The following is a 22,452-nucleotide window of genomic DNA, read 5'->3' on the forward strand; positions in this document are numbered from 1 at the left end:
TTAACTAAGAAGGACCAGAGGGGCTCTTATTCAACCCAGAGGTGGTATGAAGATTGATACTTTGAAACATAATTACCTATTCCACATTTGTGAGTCGATGATTCGCTGCTACCAGAACATATATTGTCATGCGTTGCATTTCCTTTCTGAGTCATAAGGAGCCCTAATGCACTGCAATTCGTGTGTTTTCTACAGGGCGCTTTGGATGATGTCTCATTTGAGAAGAACCCATCTGGACATCTTTTGCAAACTGTATTTCGCTCCGGGGTTCCTACAAAAATATCAAGCCGTTTAGCACATTCTTCTCAAGTACTCTCGCAGCAGAAACCATCTTAACAGAGTTGGGGTAAGACTTTTCCCTTGGTTTTTACTGCTACTATTATGTTGCAGGAAACTTCAGGCATTTTCATTTTTCACTTCATTAGACAGAACAAAACTTCCACAGTGAACCCCTTAGGCATTCTTTCCTCCTTGTAATACAAACACAAATGTGTTCTGTTTTACCTACAAAGCACAAAATGGGAGAGGAGAGAAAAGAAGGGTAGGATGTTCAATTAGTCCTGCCTGTGCTGAAGTTGTCAGGAAGATCTTGTTGTCAGCCATATTCTCCACACAATTATCCCCGGAAAATCATGGAGATAACTGCTGTGTAACCGCTGTAATATCATTCTTTGAAATCAGTACCCGTGGTATGCCACATCGTTAAGTCCCAATCGATTCCTACGGAAGTTCTTTCTTTCCTGAATCCTAATTGTGAAGCAATTCGTAAGTGTGCTCACCCCAAGAAGTAAAAATTTACAACATTATAATAAACTTTTGAAGGTGGCAATAAAGTTAACTGTGGACTCAAGTGTAAGCCTGCAGTTACATAATAAATGGAAGATGATATACCATTCGCTTAAACTGTTGAGTTTAAAAAGGGCACAGTCGTTAAAATTTCAGGCAAGGGTGACTGAAAGGGCATTTTCTTTCATGGTGGAAAGATACTTGATAAATTTGGGGAAATCACTGGCAGGAAAACTTGAACCAGTCAACAACCCAAGGTGCTATTAAAAATAAACATCTTTAAAACCCTTGACTCTACGCCTGAGTAGATCATACGTTATAGTGTATTTGCATATGAAAATACCTCCATCTAGTGTAAGCTAGTTGAACAGATTTAGACTCCAGTGTTCAAATGGAGCTTTTACAGGGCAATTCTGGCTGACACAAGATACCAAATACTAAACAGACAAATGAAAGTTAGAGAAAGTTAATAAACTTCATTTATTAAAACTTTTAACCTCCCATCTCATTGTATTCTCTACTAAAAAAGGGAAAAAGAGCACAGTGAATTTGGTTTTATTTTCACCTCTGGCTTCTTTCTTTTCTAAAGGGTTTGATGATGTAAAAATGACAGAAGAGTGGCAGAAAAAAAGAAAAGGGGAGACCAAGCATGAAATTTTAACATGTTAAATGTCATTTCCAGGGTTGCAGTGACATCATCTTAGGAACCACCTTACAAAGAGGTCTCTTTTTTTTTTTTTTTAAGTACTTTCTTACTACACTCCTCTCCTTAAAGGGGATCCAACTCCACACCAAATTCTCCAGTATCGTAAGCAGAGGTATTTGGCCATGGACTGCATGATATTATTTTATTGTGAATATTCTGGGAATAAATGGTCTTAGACATCTGGATCCAAATCTCCCTTTGTCAACTGCACAAAGAAGAATCCTGTCATTCTTCACATAAGTGTTGATGGCTTGGGTGTTCTTCTGCATTCCAATGAGAAGGTCATAGGCACAAGACATTCTTCCAGGTAATTTAGCCTTTAAAGTTCCTTACCAAGAGGAATACAAGAATTATAAAAGGAAAGTTTCTTAATATACGTGGAGGCTTTATGTAATGACCTTTCTGAAAAGGACTTCCCTCTCTCATGATTGATAGAACTTCTTATAAAAGGATATATCCATCTAAGTAAATGATTTTGCCTTATTAATGTCAAGAGAAACACCCAAAGTTTAATCTGGCAGGCAAAACGTGAAACAGAATAGCAAGAGGAATTTTGCTTTTCAGTTGAGAATTCACCATGCTAGGCATAAGCAATTATATAAGAATTACACAACTAGTAGAGCTAACTACAGTTGATCCTTGAACAATGGTGGGTTAGAGGACCCAACCTCCTTGCACTGGAAAATCCCATTATAACTTTATAGTCAGCCTTCTATAGCCAGAGTTCTGCATTCACAGATTCACGCAACTGGGATCAGGACGAGTACTGTAGTATTATTGAAAAAAATTTGCATAGAAGTGGACCTGTAAGGTTCAAACCCATGTTATGTTGTTCAAGGGTCAGCTGTAAAATCTGAAGAGAAGGCAATCTGACTTCAAAACAACAGAGAATGAAAATTAAATACTCTTTAGAATAAAACTGCAGAATCTTGCCTTCTCTTTGGTCTGGAAACCTTTTATTTTTCCATAAGGAACTGCTTTGTATGTTTTTAGGCAGAGAGAGGCAAGTAAATAAATAAACCTCTGTGTACCTTTGTGCTAAGACTTCTGCTGCCTGCTTACTTCATTCTACAAACAGATTTTCATGCTTATATGAGTAAAATTCTTACTATTTCCATTATTTTTCAAAACTTTCTAGTTTCCAAACTGCAATGCCCTGCTTAGTGAATTTTCCTACATATATAAATTACTGAATTGAATTAAATGCATCTGTTTCTGTTGGATGGGCTTCTCCCTTTACAACTTGGGTTAGCTTTTGAGTCCCAAATTGTCATCCATTAAAATTCAGGAAGTGTCACCAATTTCTCCCTCAAAGACTTATACTAGAGGCATTTTAAGGGACTGTCATGCAGTTCGCACCTTCTGTGACTGATTTTATAAAATTCACAACTTAGAACACTTAATAGTTCAGTTTTTGAATAATTTGTATGCCATTAAACCTTAAATGTTGATAATAATTTAGACTCTATATTGCAACTTCTGAAAGTCAAAATAGTTACAAGTAATTCACATCCTCTAAACCCACGGTTGTCAACTAGGGGTGATTTGGCCATCCAGGGGACACGTTAGTGGAAAGAGTACTATTTTAGCATCTAGTGGCTAAAGACCAGGGATGTTGCTAAACATGCTACAATGCACAGGACTGCTGCCCATGAAAAGAATTATTCAGCCCCCAAAGTTAGTAGTGCTGAGACTTAGAAACACTGCTTCAAATTGAATAATTGGAATCTATACCCATACTGCTTCCTCCAGAAAAGTGAATGAATACTCTTAATTTTTCCAGGCCAGAAGAACATGTAGATTATACTGAAACTTCATGAATGTAGCAAAAAAAAAAAAAAGGTGGGTTGCAGCTTTAAAAAATTCAATGCAAACTGGCCTTAATATTGGCTCTTCAAAATGCAAAAAGAGGAAGTACTTTGTTTGTAGACAAGTACTTACTCTTGGCTTGCCAGTCTGTTTTGTCTAAGATAAAGAATAAGCTTCACAGAAGAGATGATGCTATGGCCGTTATCCTCCCAGACACTCAACTCCCCTGCCAAAGAAAGAACTAGCTTCATTTTTAATAATGAGCTGCAGTTCCCCTAGCCATTCTCATCTTTTATATAATTAATTATAACTACTCACTGTTTGCACGCCAGAGCCTCATTAATATCAGCATAATTACTCTCTTGGTATCAATTAACATTTCTGATGTTTGTCCAAAAGCACTGCACTCTGAGGCTGTCCATGCCAAAGTGAAACACAGACATATAGATCAGCTATGAACGGTGCAACTACGAATGTGTCCCTTTAAGAAAGAGCAATCCATCACGCATCTCATTAGAGACTGATTTGCTGCATTTGAGATTTGTCACTAAATTGGCCCGTCGTGGCAAAGTGCTCCTCTGAGGAATGGTTCTTTGGCAGCCATCCAGACACACAGTACATACCTAGCAGATTCCATTACCTTTGTAATTTGCTATCCTGTAATGTCATCAGGACCAACTTGTTCCCTTAAACTTCCCCCACTACCTGACTCTGTGTGATGTTAATGAACTTGGCTGATACATACCCGGGTGTAGCACTCCAAACCCAGGGGGGCAGCTCCTGTGCTTCAAGCAGAACTCCAGCTCCAGATACCGCCCCTCCTCACATTCACACACGCGGTTATGGGTGCGACTGCACTCCTGCTTGACGTACTGCAGTTCCTTGCACACTGGGCTGCAGTACAGACACTCGTCACTGGTGTGCCAGGTGTCCGTGTAGTAGTGCTCGGGACAGGGGGCGCACACGGTCTTCCGCCTTGCCGTGCAGGGCTGTTTCAGGAATGTGCCAGGAGGACATTTGTCACACATCAGCTGACGAGAGCTCTCGGGGTCATAATGAAGGTACTTTGGAGGAAAGGTGTCCTGGGTGGTCCATTTAATGGAGATGTCCAGGAACTAGAAGAAGAAAGGGAAATAGTGGTATGTTAGCATGGAAATGGGGTGATTCTTCTGTGCAAAAGCATCATTAACCTCAGACTCCTTTACTACCTGGAACCTCGTGCTCTTCCTGCCTACAGAGCTAGGACCACAGAAAACAAGTTCAGAAGCCATAACTCTTGCCTCTGAGATTAATCTCCAAGACCATGATGGCAGTACCAGCAAAGTATATTAGGAAAACATAGCTCATAGACAGCTGGAGTGGAAAGCTCATCAGAGTAGAAAATTATTACACTTAGATGCACCGCTAAATAGCCTGTGTGCCTTGAGTAATACTTTATCCCCCTGGGTTTTAGGATAATCATTAGATTAGTGAGTTGGGTGAACTAGATTCTCAGGATAGCTATACCAGGATCCCTAGACTCCTTGATAAAAATGTAGATTCCTGGGATTTATATTCCTAAAAATTATGATTCTACAGATGTGAAGTTGGGACTGAGGATTTTAAAATGTCCTGCAATGATTCCCATCTGTAGAACCCATCAGTTCAGTTCAGTCGCTCAGTCGTGTCCGACTCCCTGCGACCCCATGAATCACTGCACTACCCAATAAATATTATTTCACTTATCCACTTGTTGATAGTAATGTACCAGGCTCTGTTCTGGGTACTTGGGATACAGCAGTGAATAAAATGGTCAACAAACTGTCTTATGGACTTTATTTTAATAACAAATTATACATAAATTACGTGTTAGAAGATGAATGTTGTAAAAAAGTGAGCAAGTAGAAGATTGGAAATATGGAGGGGAAGGTGGAGAAAGTACAATCTTTATATGGGGTGATGGTCACAGTAGTATATTTAAGACCAGATATTTTTCTTTCAGTTTTCCTGTTCTAAGATGTAGATTTCACATATATGTAAACAGTTGGTGATTATACTCACTCTGGTCATTCATTCACTCATGCAGCAGATATGCACTGCATGCTTACCAGAAATATGCTGATGAGAAGATGTAATCTTTGTTTCTGTGCAGCTGGTAATCTGCTGGAAAAGTATTAAAATTTTAAGACTGATATTTCCTCCAGAACATCAGTACAGTCTTGAATCTTATAGGTGACTGATGTCTAGAAAATGAAATGATCATCTCTCTTAAGGTTAATTGGGGAAAACCTGAGGGAGCAGACAGGGTTTCAGAAGTTTCTATCCATAATGGCCAAAGAGGTGTGTGCATAGTAGAGAGATAGTTTTGTGGGCCAGAATCCTGCTTGTGAAGGTGGCTCCAAATGAGTATTCTATCTTGTATTCTAGATCTCAAAAGGTCTTCTAGGGAACACTGAAATAGTTCTTCACACTAATTAAAAGAAGAAGTGTTGTTTCTGTGTAGGGGTTGTTTGTTTGGCTTTTATTGTTTGTTTTTGGTACAGGGATCAACACTGACTATTTTCAGGCTTTTGGGAAGCGACAGGCCAAACAATAATTTTTTCTATACTCTCTTCTTTGCAGAGCTCAGCAAATCTCACAGAAACCCTTGACCTGGGGGAAAGTGTGCCGAGCTAGGAAAATAGCACTCCTTTTTGAATGAGGAATGACAGAGGTAAAGAAAGGCCTTTTTCATAAGCGTTTGGGCATTTTAATAAGCAATAGAATCCACCTGCCAATACAGGAGATGCAGGAGATGTGGATTCGATCGCTGGGTTGGAAAGATCCCCTGGAGACGGAAATGGCAACTCGTTCCACTATTATTGCCTGGAAAATTCCATGGACAGAGGAGCCTGGTGGGCTGTAGTCCATGGGGTTGTAGAGAGTGGGACACAACTGAGCATGCATATACACATGCCCTCATTTCTTACTGGGATATGACTAGCAACAAGGCTGTTTGGACCTAATGTGAGCTGATAAACCAGAATTGGAGAATAAAATATCTTCCCTAGGACCACAGACCTTTTAACTGAGAGCAGTTTTCAGAGTGCTATAATGTAGAGGACGCCTAACCAACAAAAGATAGACTACAGTGGAAAATTGGGGCTGCCTTGATATTTTCAAGACACTCATATGACCCAATGGTTTTGGGGAAAAGGATGTTCTTGAATTCCCCTGGGACTTTTTATTGGCTCAGATAAAGTGGGTTAACTGTAGGAGAAAGAAATGGACCAGTAATGGGTGAAAACTCTGGTTTGGTCTGTATCTTTCAGAAATCTATTCATTCAACGTATGTCTCTTGACCACCCACTGTGTATCAGGCATTGTAGAAGGTCTTAGCATATGGTGACCCACAAAACAAGGATGCTCTTCAGACTGCTTACAGTCTAGCGAGAAGACAGAGAGGTAAAGGAATAAATTACAGATAACGATCAACCTTCTGAAGGAAATGAAGCAAGATGAACTAACTTTGTTGCTACTTGGTCATTCTAATAATATTGTATTATATTTTTAAAGGCCCTTTGTATGGGTTTGGCTCAAATATTTCTAACGTCTTCAATGCTAGGGAATGAAGTATTCCTGATGCAACTTGCAGAGACACATGAAAGCAATGAGAAATGTTTTTATTTTTTCCTCTGTCTTGATGTTCACTTTCAATTTCCTGAAAAGCCACTTTTGAGGGTTCTGTTTTTTCAAGAGGGCCAGCTCAGAGGTCCACAGGGACGCATTCGTCTTGCTTACTGTGGCTGAGTGAGCCCCATCCTGGTAGGGCTGGCAGTCCTGAGACTTAACCCTGCCTGATTTCCCATCATCCTGCCTTTCCCATGACAACGCAGCTCATTTACTCATTAGCTGACTCTTTTCTCTCTTACCAAGAAGTGATGAGGATGAAATGGGAAAACCCCACAGATGGTGCATGTGTTCCTCACTAGAAGCAGCCACACAAATACAAGATCTGACCGAGAATACTGATGCAATTTGTATTTTTCTAGGCAGTTGGACATGACACTGTTGGTTTTCTGAAACCATGCTTAAGAAATTAGTTGCCATTTCTTCAAAATACAGGGAAGCTGAGGTGAAAGGAATCCACAGAGAAAAAAAATAATAAATTAGGTTGACTTAAGGATTAGAGAGCAATTATAATAGTGAAGATCGTTTCCCCTAGGCTACCGCATGGAATCATCATATATATTTTTAAAAATCCGTAAGCCTTAAGGAACTGCAGACTTGTTTTCAGCAAATTCTATGGGGCCTCTGTGATTTATTTGAAAATTTTCCACTTTGGTAAAAAGACAGAACTCTGTGTGGCCAAAATTGGATGCTTAGCTCTCCATCTCTGGTTAGCCTCAATCCCTGCATGGAATTTCTGGAACCAGTTCTGGACAGAGCACTGGCAAAATTAATAAGCCTCTTCATCTCAATCCCCTCTCTCACTTTCTTCTGCATTTTCTAGAAAAGCAGTGAAAAATATGCCAAAGGAGGACAGCCCATCTTAACACTGGCTCTGTGTCCTTTGCCAGCTGATAACATTTAATGTCTAAGAAGAGAACAAAAGTAATTTTTGTGTGAAGTGCATAAACAGTGATGAATATCTGCAAAAGCTAGGACTCGTGCATAGGTGTCTCTGCAGAAGCCTGAAGTGTCCTATATGAGTGTCCTATATTATAGTTTCCTATAAAAGAAGCTTGCTTAACTTTTTGTTTTAAGTGGAGGATCATTGATTTACAATATAGTGTTGTTTTCTGCACTACATCAACATGAATCAGCCGCAGGTATACATATGACCCCTCCCTCCTGAGCCTCCCTCCCATTTCCCTCCCCATCCTACCCCTCTAGGTTGTCACAGAGCACTGGGCTGAGCTCCCTGTGTCACGCAGCAAATTTCCACTGGCTATCTGTGTTACATGTGATAAAGATAAATAAATGTTAAAATGGAATTTTCTCTCCATTTTTTTCTTTCTTCCTCTTCCTGTTTTGTATCTGTTCACCAGCTACAAAAGTACAAAAGTAAATGAGGAACCATCACAGGTCACCGTAATTAGTGGAAGCAGAATTAAAACCCAGAGCATGTGCCATAGAATAGAATACTTTGACCAAATCCTTTAACATTGCATAGCCCTAAAATGCTAGTTTTTCATTCAGAATCAAGAGCATAGTGTTAGGAGATCACAGAAGTGAGATCACCCAATGCCTTCCTGAAGTCCAGATGAACGGATGATGTTTCTTTCTTTGTGCTAAGACCATCACCTGTCCAAGGTATCGGAGATGGAAATTTCTTAGATGACATGTGATTTCAGTGTAGCTGACGACCAGTATTTGCTTATTCTTAAAGGATACAGGAATATACTTCCTCCATCAAGTTTACTTTTGCATGATGCAATGCAGTCAATCCCCTGCTACTGCGCTTGCTCTCTGGTATGCAGAACCACGAGTGACCCAGTGGGTTTCTGTTTATGGAAAATTCATTAAAAGGAGCCCACACAAAGCTTGAAATAACCACTTGGTTTGGGAGTTCCTTTTGTGATCCCTCGTCATGATCTTTGCCGCAGAGAACTATTTGAGGACTACCAGGGTTAGCTAAACTTCTGGTCAGTTTGGAAACCATGATATTTTACAGTTCATCTTAGCCAAGAAAAGAAACATTCAGGATATATACAACAGTGAGTTTCCTAAAGATCTCTTGTAGTATAAACTACAAAGCTTATTAAAAAAAAAAAAAACAAAACTCTTTTGCTATGAAGGTTAGCTTATTTAACTTTCTATAGTCTTATGGTATAGTGGGGCTTCCCTGGAGGCTCAGACAGTAAAGAATTTGCCTGCAATGCTGGAGATCTGGGTTCGATCACTGGGTTGGGAAGATTCCCTGGAGGAGGGCATGGCAACCCACTCCAGTATTCTCGCCTGGAGAATCCCATGAACAGAAAAGCCTGGAGGGCTGCAGTCCATGGGATAGTAGAGTCCAACACGACTGAGCAGTTAAGCATACACATGGTATAGTGGCCTCTTCCCTATTTCCTCCAATCCTTAAATTATTTATTTATTCACTCATTCAGCAAACACCTTTAGAAACAATTACTATGCTCAGGAAATATTGCTAAGCTATAGAGCTGAGCAAGTTAATGTTGCTATTTCCTAGGAGAATTCATCTAAAAGCTTCTGTTGGTGTAAAAAGTGACAAATCACTGCAAAACAATGTGAGGGAAAACAGAGGGAAAAAAGGATCAAGAAAAGACTCAATAGAGAAACAGGTCAGAAATGAGAAGCTGAAATTAGGTAGCAGTAAGGAGGAGAGAAAAGATCGATATTATATGTTAGCTGATTGCCTGTGGAGGGAGGTACTAGAAAGAGTAAAGGATTACATGCCCATGAATTATGACTATTAGGTATGTGGTGTTGCTGTTAATTACTGACAGCAGGAGAAAGAAGCAGTTATGGAGGAAGACAGTGAATTTGGTTCTGGGACTTCCAACAATGAGACTCAAGTGGTGATGTCACAGGATAGAAATAAAGCTAAAGACACAGATTTAAAGAGATGCAAGTTTGATTCCTGGGTCAGGAAGATCCCCTGGAGGAGGGCATGGCAACCCTCTCCAGTATTCTTGCCTAGAGAATCCCATGGGCAGAGGAGCCTGGTGGGCTATAGTCCATAGGGTTGCAAAGAGTTGGACAAGACTGAAGTGACTTAGCACAAGGTTATGAGCACATAAATGGTTCCAGAAACAGATATGTAGGATGGCATTACCCAAGGATTTTATACATAAACAAAAAAAAAATTAAAATATAACCTTTGGGACTTTACAAACATTTGCAAGATAAGATGAAAAAAAGAAGGGAAAAAAAAACAGTAGGGATATTACAGAAAGTTTCAAGAAGAATACTAAATGGATGATGAATAATAAGATAAGAAAAATGTACAGCTTTTAGCTCCATTAGATTGATATGAACTAACCAGATCTCTTTGCTGGGAACCTGCATATTAGGGTTACAAACTCAGTGCAACCACCAGCTTAATAACCCTTGGCCATTATCTTAGCTCTAAAAAGAGATAATTCTTATTTCATCTATTCCTATACAATTGTTTTCAATTGAGTAAAGGGACACAAATAAACTTGGTAAAGAATAAGATTCCAGACAAGAATGAGTCATGACTACATATGCTAATTACACAGGAGGTGGGAAATAGGGAACATTGTGAATCAGATTCATTTTTGGAGACATTTTGAAGTCTCTTGTTCAGTAGGAAGTCACAAACCTAAAATGTGCCACAGTCAGTTATTTATCCTATTCTTAAGTCGTCTCCAGAAAAAGCATCGCTGACTCGTTTTTAAAATCAGTTTCAGTATCTTCCCTACTTGTATCATTGACTTGGTCGAAAGGCAGTTCCACAGATTTGCTTAAAGGGCCCAGATAGAAAAGGATTTGTTTCCATACACCTTAAATGTTTAGCATGGTGTCTTACAGGCTTCCCAGGTGGTGCTAGTGGTAAAGAACCCGCCTGCCAATGCAGGAGTTGTAAGAGATGTGGGTTCAACCCCTGGGTTGGGAAGATTCCCTGGAGGAGGGCATGGCAACCACTCCATTATTCTTGCCTAGACAACCCCATGGACAGGGGAGCCTGGCGGGTTACAGTTGCAAAGAGTCAGACACCACTGAAGCGACTTAGCAAGCAGCATACATAGTGTCTTCCCTGGTGGCTCAGAGGGTAAAGAATCAGTCTGTAATGCAGTAGACCTGGATTCAATCCCTGGATCAGAAAGTACCCAGAAGGGGATGGCTACCCACTCCAGTATTCTTGTCTGGAGAATCCCATGGTCAGAGGAGACTGGCAGGCTACAGTCCATGGAGTCACGAAGAGTTGCACATGATTGAGTGACTGACACTTTCCCTGCTTTTTTCATGGTGTCTTATACACAGCAAGTATTCAATATATATTTTAATTTTATTCATTCCAGTAGATATTGAACACCTACTATGTATAATTAGGATTGCTGGTGATTCTGTAGACACAGAGCCTCCAGGTAAAGGATGCATTTTCAAGGACAAGCACAAAATCTGTAACTTTCTCATTTATAAAATGATAGTGATGACAAAATTTGCCTAAAGGAATTTTTTTTTTTTAAGCATCTTTCATTTTGCTTGGCATTTTGCATGGATCATTCTGTTTATATTTAGCTTCTATTTTCAAGGTAAATGTGGGAAAAGCAGGTGGCTCATTTGAGAGGTTTATCTGCTGCTGCCAGTTCTCTACCTGAGGGTCTGCCACTATTTAATCATTTCCACAACAGCCAGGATGAGGTCTCTAGGTAAGGATGCAGAGCAAATGCATTAAATCTATTCATCTATTAGGAACTGATGTGCTGCCAACAGCTTTTGCTATATAAACAGGAGAAAGGAAACAGGAACAATTATGATTTATTAGATGAATTGCTGGGCCAGATTTTACACTCTTTGCTTCCCTTGAGGCTGAAGAACTGTCTCTAGGTAAAACTTAACTTTAAATGCGTTTTTTTGTTGTTGTTGTTGTTCCCTTCAAGAACTTTCTCTTTAGTTGTTTGTTTGGAGGCTTTTAGAATTAATTAGCAGTACCTTGTTTATTTCTGGAATCTACCAGAATTGTCAGAACAGATTTGCTTCTGATGCTTTTGCTGCTTCAGAGTTTTACAGATAATTAACATTTGCTAGATTAACAAATAAATGAGAAAAATCTCTAAGAACTTGTGATGCAAGTAAACACGTCAAACTTTCCAAGGCAGATGTGTGGACCCATTTTGAATCTCAGATCTTAATATTTCTTCTCTTAGCTTATTTGTTTAGTCGTTCACTTAATTGTGTCCAGCTCTTTGCAATCTCCTGGACTGTAGCCCATCAGGCTCCTCTGTCCATGGGATTTTTCAGGCAAGAATACTGGAGTGGGTTGCCATTTAATTCTCCACAGGATCTTCCTGATCCAGAGATCGAATTCATGTCTCCTGCGTCTCCTGCATTGCAGGCAAATTCTTTACCTGCTGGGCCATAATCACCGGATTTGGGATATAACATCCATTTTGAAAATTTCAACACAACAACAGAGCTGGCCACAATTTTCCTTATAATTATATCCATTCAAGCCCACCAGACAAGCACAAGGGCCACATCCCTAGTTCAGAGTTTTCCAGTTACAAAGTCCTTGGCACTTTGGACTCAGAACTGGCAATACATTTTAGTATGTTGATATTTTTGAACATGAATTATTAAGTCCCATTTTATTTCTACCTTTCCTTGAAGATAATACTTTATCTTATCACATCATCTTATGAATTAATCTGGTTGGTGATGATTTACATTGAAGCCCAATCAATATGTGGTTAAGGGCATCTGGAGAGATAAATTTAAAAAAGAACAGCCATGGTGGTTAGGAAATGGAATAGAAACTAGAAATGGAAATAGCATTTTTTTAACCTACTGTTTATTGAATGCTGACTGCATGGTGGTATTTAAACCTCAGAACAACCCTGTTGCTGCTGGTGCTGCTGCTAAGTTGCTTCAGTTGTATCCGACTCTGTGCGACCCCACAGATGGAAGCCCACCAGGCTACCCCGTCCCTGGGATTCTCCAGGCAAGAACACTGGAGTGGGTTGCCATTTCCTTCTCCAATGCATGAAAGTGAAAAGTGAAAGTGAAGTCGCTCAGTCGTGTCCGACCCTTAGTGACCCCACGGACTGCAGCCTACCAGGCTCCTCCATCCATGGGATTTTCTAGGCAAGAGTAACTGGAGTGGCTTTCCATTGCCTTCTCCGAGGAAATGGAATAGAAACTAGAAATGGAAATAGAATAATACAGAATGTGACTTAAATATGTAGATGTTTATCATGTGCCTACAACCATGTGAAACATCCTATTGGAAGTATTGGATGATATGGTGAATAATAATAGCATAGTATATTATAACATCATTACATAGTAAGCTCTATACTTCACCTGTCATCCACCCCTCCAATCACCTCTGAGGTGATAGTATTATCCCCATTTTGTAGATGAAGAAACTGAGCCTCAGAGAAATTGAGTGATTGCTCAAAAGTCACAGAGCTAGTATACATTCAAGATAGGATTCAAATCTAATCCTGTCTGAACCTAAGCCTTTAACAATTGACTCTTCTCTCTAGGGACCTGCAGTGTTAGGAAGGAGACAGGCATATAAGTGATCACCTATGACACAATGTAAAATTCTGTAAGATCTATATTTTGTCCATCTGTCCATACAGCCATCCATGCCACCTCATCCTATATCTATGTATCTGTCTATCTATCATTTATGTCATTTATCCTGGTGAATAAATTCCCCGCTCTTCTGTCCTGAAATGCAGTAGTTCACACAGCTTCTCTCAAAGATGGTCCTGTGAGACTGAGCAGTCAGTTGCACCTTATACAAAACAGCAGCTTCTCAGTCAGTCATGTACCCCCTCGAATCTGTTTGTCTTCCTTTTTTGCTTACTCTTCTTTTGCTAACCCCTGCTTCCCTAGGATTGCTCTTTCTAATAAGGAGCTAAACTATAAAGTGTTTGCCTCAGGTTCTCTATCCTAAAGGGTCTGGACTTAGAACTCAAGTCCAGTAAGGAAGCTGGGATATTTAATTTCATCAGGAAAGAAAAACCACAGTGGCCTCCTCCAGCTGAAGGAGGAGGTGAAAAAAGCATTTTAAAAATCCACTGGGATCACTTTGCCCAAGGATATGACTCTGAGTCCCATCCTAGGACGTTTGTATCTCCAGCAGAGAAAAGAACTCTGGTTGAGGGAACTCAGAGGCTTTCCTCTGCTTTATGGGTATTTTTCACTGGACTCCACTGCTAGATTTCAGCTCCTATTAGACAGAAAAAAAAATCCTCAGCTAGGTCACCTTAGGGAAAATTACTTCACTTCTCTGAACCTTGGTTTCCTTGCCTCTAAAACAGATTCCAGTCTCTGCATCAGAGGGTTTTTGTGAAAATGAAGGCTGTTAGCATTGTCCTCTGTCTAGGACCTAGGATCTTATAAAAATTAATATCTGGAACAAGGTTGGTTTGTTGGGAAAGAGGAAAAAATGTTGGGAGTCATATACAGGCAATGAGGTGCTCTAATATAGAAGTGACTTGCATCATTTAAACTCACAAATCTGCCAGAACGGACCACATCCACCTCCTTTCTCACCAGAGAAAGCTGGAAGGTACAGTCTTACCATGTTTCTGGAAGGCAGGACAACGGAGAAGGCTTACAAACAGCAGGAATAGCTACATCATTGTTCAGTAAACATCACTCATACTTTCTAGTCGACCCATTGTTTTAGCACAATCTAGTTGATTTTTCCCCCTTTAAAGAAACAGAGTGTGGGAACAGAGGATTCTGTCTCTCAGCCCATAAAGTATTCATTCTCCAGGGGATCTTCCTGACCCAGGAATCGAACCCAGTTCTCCCCATTCCAGGCAGATTGTTTACCATCTAGCCATCAGGGAAGCCCAATGTAGTATTCCGGCACAGTATTAATGGTCATGCCAACCTACCCATTAACATGCTTATTTCACCTGAAGGTGAAATGCTTCCTTGTGAATACAAATTCAAAGAATACTCTGCTCAAAGAGGCTAAAGAGATTGCTAGTGACCATAATTACATCTCTTTAGTAAGTCCTGAGGGAATATGGCTTCTAAGTAGGATACGAAAATATGCACATTAATGGCCTCTATTCTAGCTAAAGACAAAAAGGTCTTGTCTCTGAATTTAAAAAAAAAATAGTTTTTAGCTTAAAAGAATAATCTGATCCTAAAACACAGAAGTCTTACTGCTTAAAAGTAGGTGACATTTCAAAAAGCTGCTTCCTTTTTTGATCTCATTCACTTAAACAGAATTTCTCATCAATGAAACCAGTTGGGCACAAGGAACTTTGACAATTGCAACAAAGTCGATTTTTAAAATTTTTCTTTAGTATACTTTTTTTCATAGATAACTAAGTCCATTTGATTTTTGTATGTCTGGCATATTAAATAGTATCAATATGTAATAAAACATTTTAATTTATTTTTAATGACAAAAGCATAATTTTTTTTTTCTTTTTTTTCCACTGTGCAACCTGCTTCAGTGCCTGCAGCCTACTGGCAGAGGCCTGGCAATGGTTCAGGGCCGGGTTTGCTCTGGCATGGGACACTATGAGAGGCCTAGGGGGATGAGTCAAAAACATAAAATTATAGCAGCCCTTCCAGATATCATCTGATACAACACACCTGTTTTAAAGGTGAGCAAAGTAAGACCCAGAGAAATGAAGTCACAGACTAGACCTCAGAGTCTAAGGCAAAACTGAGGAATAAGATCTCTTGCTTCTTGACTGCTGTTGTGGAGGTCTTACTATCATTGCACCTCACAGATGACTTCCTAAATTAATTTTGTTGGTGGTATGGATGCCAGAGGGAATTTAAGAATAGGGCCTTGATATCCTTATTTTCTAAGAATAAAATACGTTTTTGAACAAGAAAGTAATACTACATGGCAATAGAGGTTTAGGGATCAAAGACCAGAGAAGAAAACTGAATTTCCCAAAGGCAGTCACAAAGCTTAGATGAATTATTGTCTTTTAAATCTACATTCATCTTGACATTGATTTTCCTACTTTATAGTTGATTATTTAAAAGGCTGTTATAGAAAATGCTTCCAAGGTACAGACTAAATGGAGGTGAAGAATCCTAAGGCTTCTCTTTTTAATTTTATAGAAGATGCTTCAAGGAAATTAATGTTTTTCACCGTATTAAAACTATGATAAAAAGAGGTGGATTTTTTAAAAAAAAAATCTCAATAGGAAAGTAATAAATCAGAACTTTTTGGAGCACATTACTTTTTTAGAAGGGCTCCAGAAATGACATTGCATTTCCTCCTGTATCCTCTATCCATTTATGGTCTGGCTGATTCAGGTGCTTCTGAGAAACTGGGGTTGAAAAAAACTACCCAAGCACCTGGGAAGTTATGTCACCTTGTAGTTGAAAGAAACCATTTTAGTGTGTCTGCAGACTGTTCTGGCCTTTGGAACATTCATTTAGCGAGGCCAGGTAAATGTGAGAGGGAGTGGGTACCACACAGCTTCTTACCTAATGTGTTGTAACACTATTCTTATCCCTTACAACTGTCTAAAAGAATTCTTTTTTTAGACTTTCTATGCTAGTTACCCCAAAATAAATATTCTGTGGTAGTGAGTTCCTAAAACTAATTACATGTCACATAAAAATACCATGTGTATTTCAAGTTGGCTATACCTCACTCCTTCTTCTTGCATGGATAGTTTACAGATGTTGCTAGGATTTCCGATTGACTAGTTCCTGCTCTTGTGGGTTGCGAAGTTTTATTTTGATTTTTGTTTTCTTTTCTAAACATGGCTGCTAGTACTGTTCATATGTGCATTTTTTTTTTTAACCTATCAGTATCAGAAGTGCACTCTGGGGCTGTGTCCTGCCCTCCTCTCCTGCCCTGTGAAATCCTCCTTTCCTATGGCTTTCAAAACCATTCTCTGCTCATGACCCAGATTTTCTGATCTCCAGTCCAGGCTTCTCTCACTGTTTTGAATCCAAATGCCTATTTGACATCTCCATTGGGATATTTTAAGAATGTATCACATTTATAAAACCAAAAAATGAACAGTGATGGGAAGGTCAGAAAGGGGATTCAGCTAAGGTTAGGTAGCACCTCCAAGGGTCGGTATATAAGTCTGGTTCATTGTTGTTGCTCTCTTAAGAATGGACCGCCATGAAGGTATTGTACCTTCACCGTAGAAATGGACAAAAATAAGTAGGAAAAATACTGGTCAGGTGGGTAGGGCGTTATATTTATATTTTGAAAGAAGGAGATCAAAGCTGACATGAGGATGTGAAATCTCTGACAGTAAGCTACATTCTGTTGGAATATCCATGGAAACTGCTGGTACATTATACAAACACCCCAGCAAATCTCATCGTAACTCCTTTGACTCAGCAAACATACAGTTAGTGTAAGGCACTGTGGAGACCTGGAGGCTATAAATATGAATTGGAAAAAATCTCTGTTTGCAAAGAGCTCATATTTTGTTTACCACAGGGGTCGTGCCATCCCCTGGAAGTTCTGGAAATTTGTGTGGGATTTTCTCTTGTCACAGTTTCTGTGTGCTGCTAGATGCCCCAGTGACCAAGAATAATCCCATGTTCCACACAATTTCTTTTTCTTGGCCGTGCCATGTGGCATATGGGATCTTAGTTCCCCGATCAGGGACTGAACTTTCAATCCCTGTGTTGGAAGCACAGAGTCTTCACCACCAGACCACCAGGGAAATCACACACACCCTTTCAAATGTCCTACTGATGATGGTATAAGTGATCTAAGGTAAAAAAAAAAATTATCATTATATGAGCCTGGATTCAAACTCCATATATATATATATATGTATATACACACACACACAAACACGTGTATATATACACATATGTGTATATAACATAAACATATATGTATATAACATATACATATATGTATATATAACATAAACATATGTGTATATAGTATAAACATATATGTAGATATTTTATATACATATATGTGTATATAATATAAATATGTGTATATAATATAATGTGTATATATATGCACACATATGGGCTTCCCAGGTGGCACAGTGGTAAAGAGCCCACCTGTCCATGCAGGAGAAGCAAGAAGAATGGATTTGATCCCTGGGTTGAAAAGATCCTCTGAAATATGAAATGGCAACCCACTCCAGTACTCCTGCCTGGATAATTCCATGGACAGAGGAGCCTGGTGGGCTAAGTCCATGGGGTCGCACACAACTGAGTGACTAAGCACACACACACACGCATACATACATATATATATGTGTGTATATATATATATATACACACACACACATATGTAGATCTATGTGTGTGTGTTGTAAGATTTTTATGCCTATTGAATTTTCAAGGAATTTAACATAAAATTTGATAGAGGGTTGTGCATGCATGCATGCTAAGTCGCTTCAGTCATGTATGGCTCTTTGCCACCCTATGGACTGTACTTTGCCAGGCTCCTCTATCCATGGGGATTCTCCAGGTAAGAATACTAGAGTGGGTTGCCATGCCCTCCTCCAGGGGATCTTCCCAACCCAGGGATCGAACCCTCGTCTCTTAGTCTCCTGCATTGGCAGGCGAGTTCTTTACCACGAGTGCTATCTGGGAAGCCTGAAAGAGGGTTGTATTTTGTTTAAAACTTTAGCGAGATTTGTTCACCGTTTCAAAAAATCACAGCCCAAAGCCAACACCAGTGATGGTTCTGAACCCCATGTGCTCTCGTCTGTTTCTCACCGTCTGTTCATGACAGTTCTACATAAAGATGCTAATGTATCATTACTTCATTAAACCTTCTAGTGAAGTTTATTTCATTATAAATCACTTTCTATTTCTCCATGAAGGAGAAATATACTATGAAAGTATAGTTATGCCAGCATATTGATTTGAAAAAATTCTGTATGTAGGTAAAAATATGCTACTGCTGCTGCTAAGTCGCTTCAGTCGTGTCCAACTCTGTGCGACCCCATAGATGGCAGTCCACCAGGCTCCCCCATCCTTGGGATTCTCCAGGTAAGAATACTGGAGTGGGTTGCCATTTAAGCACGCTCAATTTCATTTCAGGAGAGCCAGGGGGTTGTTACACAGGATTTATTTAATAAGCGCATGGAAGAAGTCTGATCTGATGGAGAACTACTGCTCCACAAGGTAAGATACACAGATGCACCGATAATGTTGGCATCTCTGCTCCATAGTAACATCACCAGGGGCAGCCAGGCATCATTAGGCAAGACTTTGAATAATGTAAACATAATTTTCTTTTAAAATAAAAGTACTCTTTCTCTGCAATATACTTCACCATCCTTTTTTTCCTGGGCTGCAAAGAAAAACTCAGGTTGAATGAAGTACTTCTAGTCAATGAAATACTGAAATGCTTCTCACAAAAAGCCTTCATGTAAAGGGAACATAAGGCAGGGGAGCTGACGGTTGCTTAGAGCAAGACTCAGATGGCAAGTGAGTGGATAGGAGGACAAGAATATTTGAGTGTGTTTAGTGCCCCTTTGAGAGACTCTGCAATACCTCTCCTTCTAAACTATGTATATAAAACATCTGTCACAGAACGCCTTCTTCCTTAACCAGTGGAATCTGACAACTGTTGTTTTAACCTAAGTAAATTAAAGGCCAGATTGAAATTAGGAATAAGAAGTAAAATTAAAGGCCAGATTGAAATTAGGAATTGTGTTGAGGGTTCATGGGTGATAGAGGCCAGAGAGGTTGCTGGAGACAGAAGTACAGGACTGCTGCAAAGTGTATGTTAGATTCTCCTAGAAACTTTAGAGTTATCATTCTCTTAAACAAACAAACAAAAAGTCTAGACAGATACACTCAACCACTGGGAGAGGGCAAGGAAACCAAAATAAACATAAGGAGAACCAATGTATTAGGCAGTTGTCCTGAAAAAAAAAATTTACTACCTCCAAATGCTTCACCCCCCCCCCCCACCCCAAGTCCTAGTATCTTAACATTAATTTAGACCTTAGCTTTGAGAAGGCCAGTGGCTAGTTCTGGAGCTCCTTGATAGGAAGTTTCAGCCACCAGTGAAAATCTAAGTCTAGACTAGGATGTTCGCAAAGCATCAAGAGGCTCCTTGAGCAGCCATGAAAGAAATGACTTGGTGATGTAACCACCTCACTGTGCAGAGCAGGTCTCTAACTACATCAGTGAACATTTCAGAAAGCCCATGACTATGGCATTAGTCCTAATGAACACACCCTCTTAGTGCTTGCCTATCAGCGTATCCTCTGCTGTCACAAAAAGAATCTAGAATTCTAGTTTGCCTCACAATTTTATCTTCTTCCACTTCTTAAATTCAGGATGCCTTGCTTTTATCTCCAAATATGAAACATTTGGAATGTATAATGAGAATAATAAACATTCTATTGCTCCTGCAAGGTAATAGTTGGTGGCCATCTCTCCCCCATCTCTGAGCATCATCAGCACTTTGTTTACATAATTCACTTGGGTCTAGAATGTCAACCAGAAACTAGTGTTAATGTGAAATAGGAACTCTATATTATGTGTGGCTATCTTGCATGTGTGCATTTTATTATCTCTATCTTACAGAAAACTAAAACACAAGAGAGATATAAATTGCCCACCATCTTTTATCAAGTAAAATACTGGTATTTGAATTTTGAGTTTTGATCCCAAATAACCAAACTCATAACCACTGCACAGCAGCTGCGTTTATAAGGTCTTGGAAGGCAGAATCTTTTACATTCCCAAGTCACCTCGTACTTCCCCTTTTGTTATTCTCATTAGACATTCCAATATCTGCTTTCTCCATTTGCTGTGCAGTCCATGAGGACAGAAATGATGTCCACGTTTTCCATTCTATGTCTAGTATCCAGTGGCCTGCCTGGTACAAAGGACTAAATAGCTGTAATGCTTCCAGTTCTTAGCACTGCCTCTTGGTGTTTATGAAAGAGCATCTGGACTCTTCGTGTGTAACTACAAAGTATCTTTTCTCACTTATTTATAAAATAAAATCAATCTTAGAAACTACAGAAGGGAAAGGGAACACATTCCTATTTAAAGTATTTACTAGTTTCAAGACAGAATAAAAGGTTTCTCTTTTGATAATGCTGTAACATCTGCAGTTAGTATTATCTACATACATATCTACACCCTTATACAGACCAGATATCAAAACATTTGTCTACTTATTATTTTGGAACACTTAGAATACTGGAGTGAGTGGGTAGCCATTCCCTTCTCCAGGGGATCTTCCTGACCCAGAGATCAAAACCAGGTCTCCTGCATTGCACACAGATTCTTTACCATCTGAGCCACCAGGGAAGCCCATTATTAAGTATACATATTATTTAATGGAAATTCTGAAATTTAAAAGTTACTAATAATATGTTTATTATTAATCGAATATTTGACAGCATAAAAAATGCTAGGAAGAATAAAAGTGTCCCCATATTAACAGCAGAATTATTTATACTAGCCAAAACCTAAAATGATTAAATCACTTGTGGTGTACTCATGCAATGGAATATTATACAGCACTGAAAATGGATGGGCATTTGTACATCCAATACTGGAGATGATCTCACAGTAGAATCTTAAGTGATAGCAGCCAGACACAAAAAAGTACATAAAGTTCATTTACTCATGGATGGCATTATAAGTCAGAATGTTGATTCCTCTGGCCATGACTGTCGTGGTGATAGGGAGGAAGCCCAGGAAGCTTCTGGGGTGCTGGTAATGTGATGGTGTCTGAGCTGGGTGCTGGCTTACAAGTATTCACTTTGGGAAACTTAATTAGGTTCTTATGATTTGTGCAGTTCTTTATATGTGTCCTTTTTAAATAAGGGTTCACTTTTTTAAAAGTTCTCCATATTAGTGAAGTTATATTATATATATAATATATACCCACATATATACAAATATATATGCACACATATATATATACATAGTACATATACATAAGATTAGCTTGCTTAAGTGTGACCTCTTATTAATCTAACTTTCCTTTAGTGACTTTGCTGTTTATTTACTTATTTATGTGTGTGTATCCCAGGATCTAATTGAAGGACTTCCTAGACTTCCATTCCCTCTTAGTGGGTTGGACATCACATTCATGCAGTTACTGCAACAACTTTCAAAACACATATGTGGCTTAAATATGGATTTTCCTGTCCTTTCATGGAAATGTCTGATTCATATCTCAATGCAATCTACATTTTAGTGACATAAAAGAAATGTCATTGGTCACAGAATAGTCTACATAGAAATCCTACTAACTTGATTGGTCAAAATGTAAATTTAAGTAAAAGAAGCTAAAAATTACAGACATTCCTTTCTTTTCCAAATTTCCTTTCTTTTTCCAACTTTAAAATAACTTTTAGCTCTATTGAGTGCAGAACCTCAATTATTTAAATCTATTTTATAACCTAATGAACATTATCTCACCAGTATTTTCCACATTACATTGAAATTGAAATGTCCCATTTTAATAATAAAATGTTATTAAAATTTTAAATTGCACAATAAGAAATATGTGTGTATGTATGATCTTTTCTCGTGCCAATTATTCAAAATTTCCT

The 22,452-nt window shown here is 39.1% G+C and overlaps 2 protein-coding genes and 1 non-coding gene across 10 annotated transcripts in view; 1 reads left to right on the forward strand and 2 right to left on the reverse strand.

Moving 5' to 3' along the window:
* COLEC10 (collectin subfamily member 10) overlaps positions 1-22,452 on the forward strand; it is a 529,589-nt gene that overhangs the window by 335,532 nt on the left and 171,605 nt on the right. For 4 of the 7 annotated variants that reach the window (XM_088844772.1, XM_088844770.1, XM_088844769.1 and 1 more), the window contains 2 exons: positions 196-346; positions 18,805-18,910. The gene's annotated coding sequence lies outside the window, so the exon portion shown is untranslated. Of the gene's footprint in view, positions 1-195; positions 347-5,902; positions 6,380-18,804; positions 18,911-22,452 lie in introns of those variants that run through there. The other 3 variants (XR_008686681.2, XM_088844771.1, XR_016039344.1) reach the window with 2 other exon arrangements.
* The window catches only part of TNFRSF11B (TNF receptor superfamily member 11b), a 28,546-nt gene that overhangs the window by 5,441 nt on the left and 653 nt on the right, over positions 1-22,452 (reverse strand). Inside the window, exons 2-3 of one of the 2 annotated variants that reach the window (XM_055431830.2) lie at positions 4,047-4,416; positions 77-271 (exon numbers count right to left, since the gene is read on the reverse strand). In XM_055431830.2, coding sequence (XP_055287805.1) covers positions 77-271; positions 4,047-4,416 — 565 coding nt within the window. The remainder of the gene's footprint in view (positions 1-76; positions 272-4,046; positions 4,417-22,452) is intronic. The other variant, XM_055431831.2, reaches the window with a different exon arrangement.
* Positions 15,386-15,524, reverse strand: LOC129560581 (small nucleolar RNA SNORA42/SNORA80 family). The gene has a single exon (XR_008686810.1). It is a non-coding gene; the product is annotated as a small nucleolar RNA SNORA42/SNORA80 family (small nucleolar RNA).

The sequence above is a fragment of the Moschus berezovskii genome, chromosome 16, assembly GCF_049115385.1.
Source record: "Moschus berezovskii isolate FMDL1 chromosome 16, NW_MosBer_1.0, whole genome shotgun sequence".
NCBI classification, from domain to species: domain Eukaryota; kingdom Metazoa; phylum Chordata; class Mammalia; order Artiodactyla; family Moschidae; genus Moschus; species Moschus berezovskii.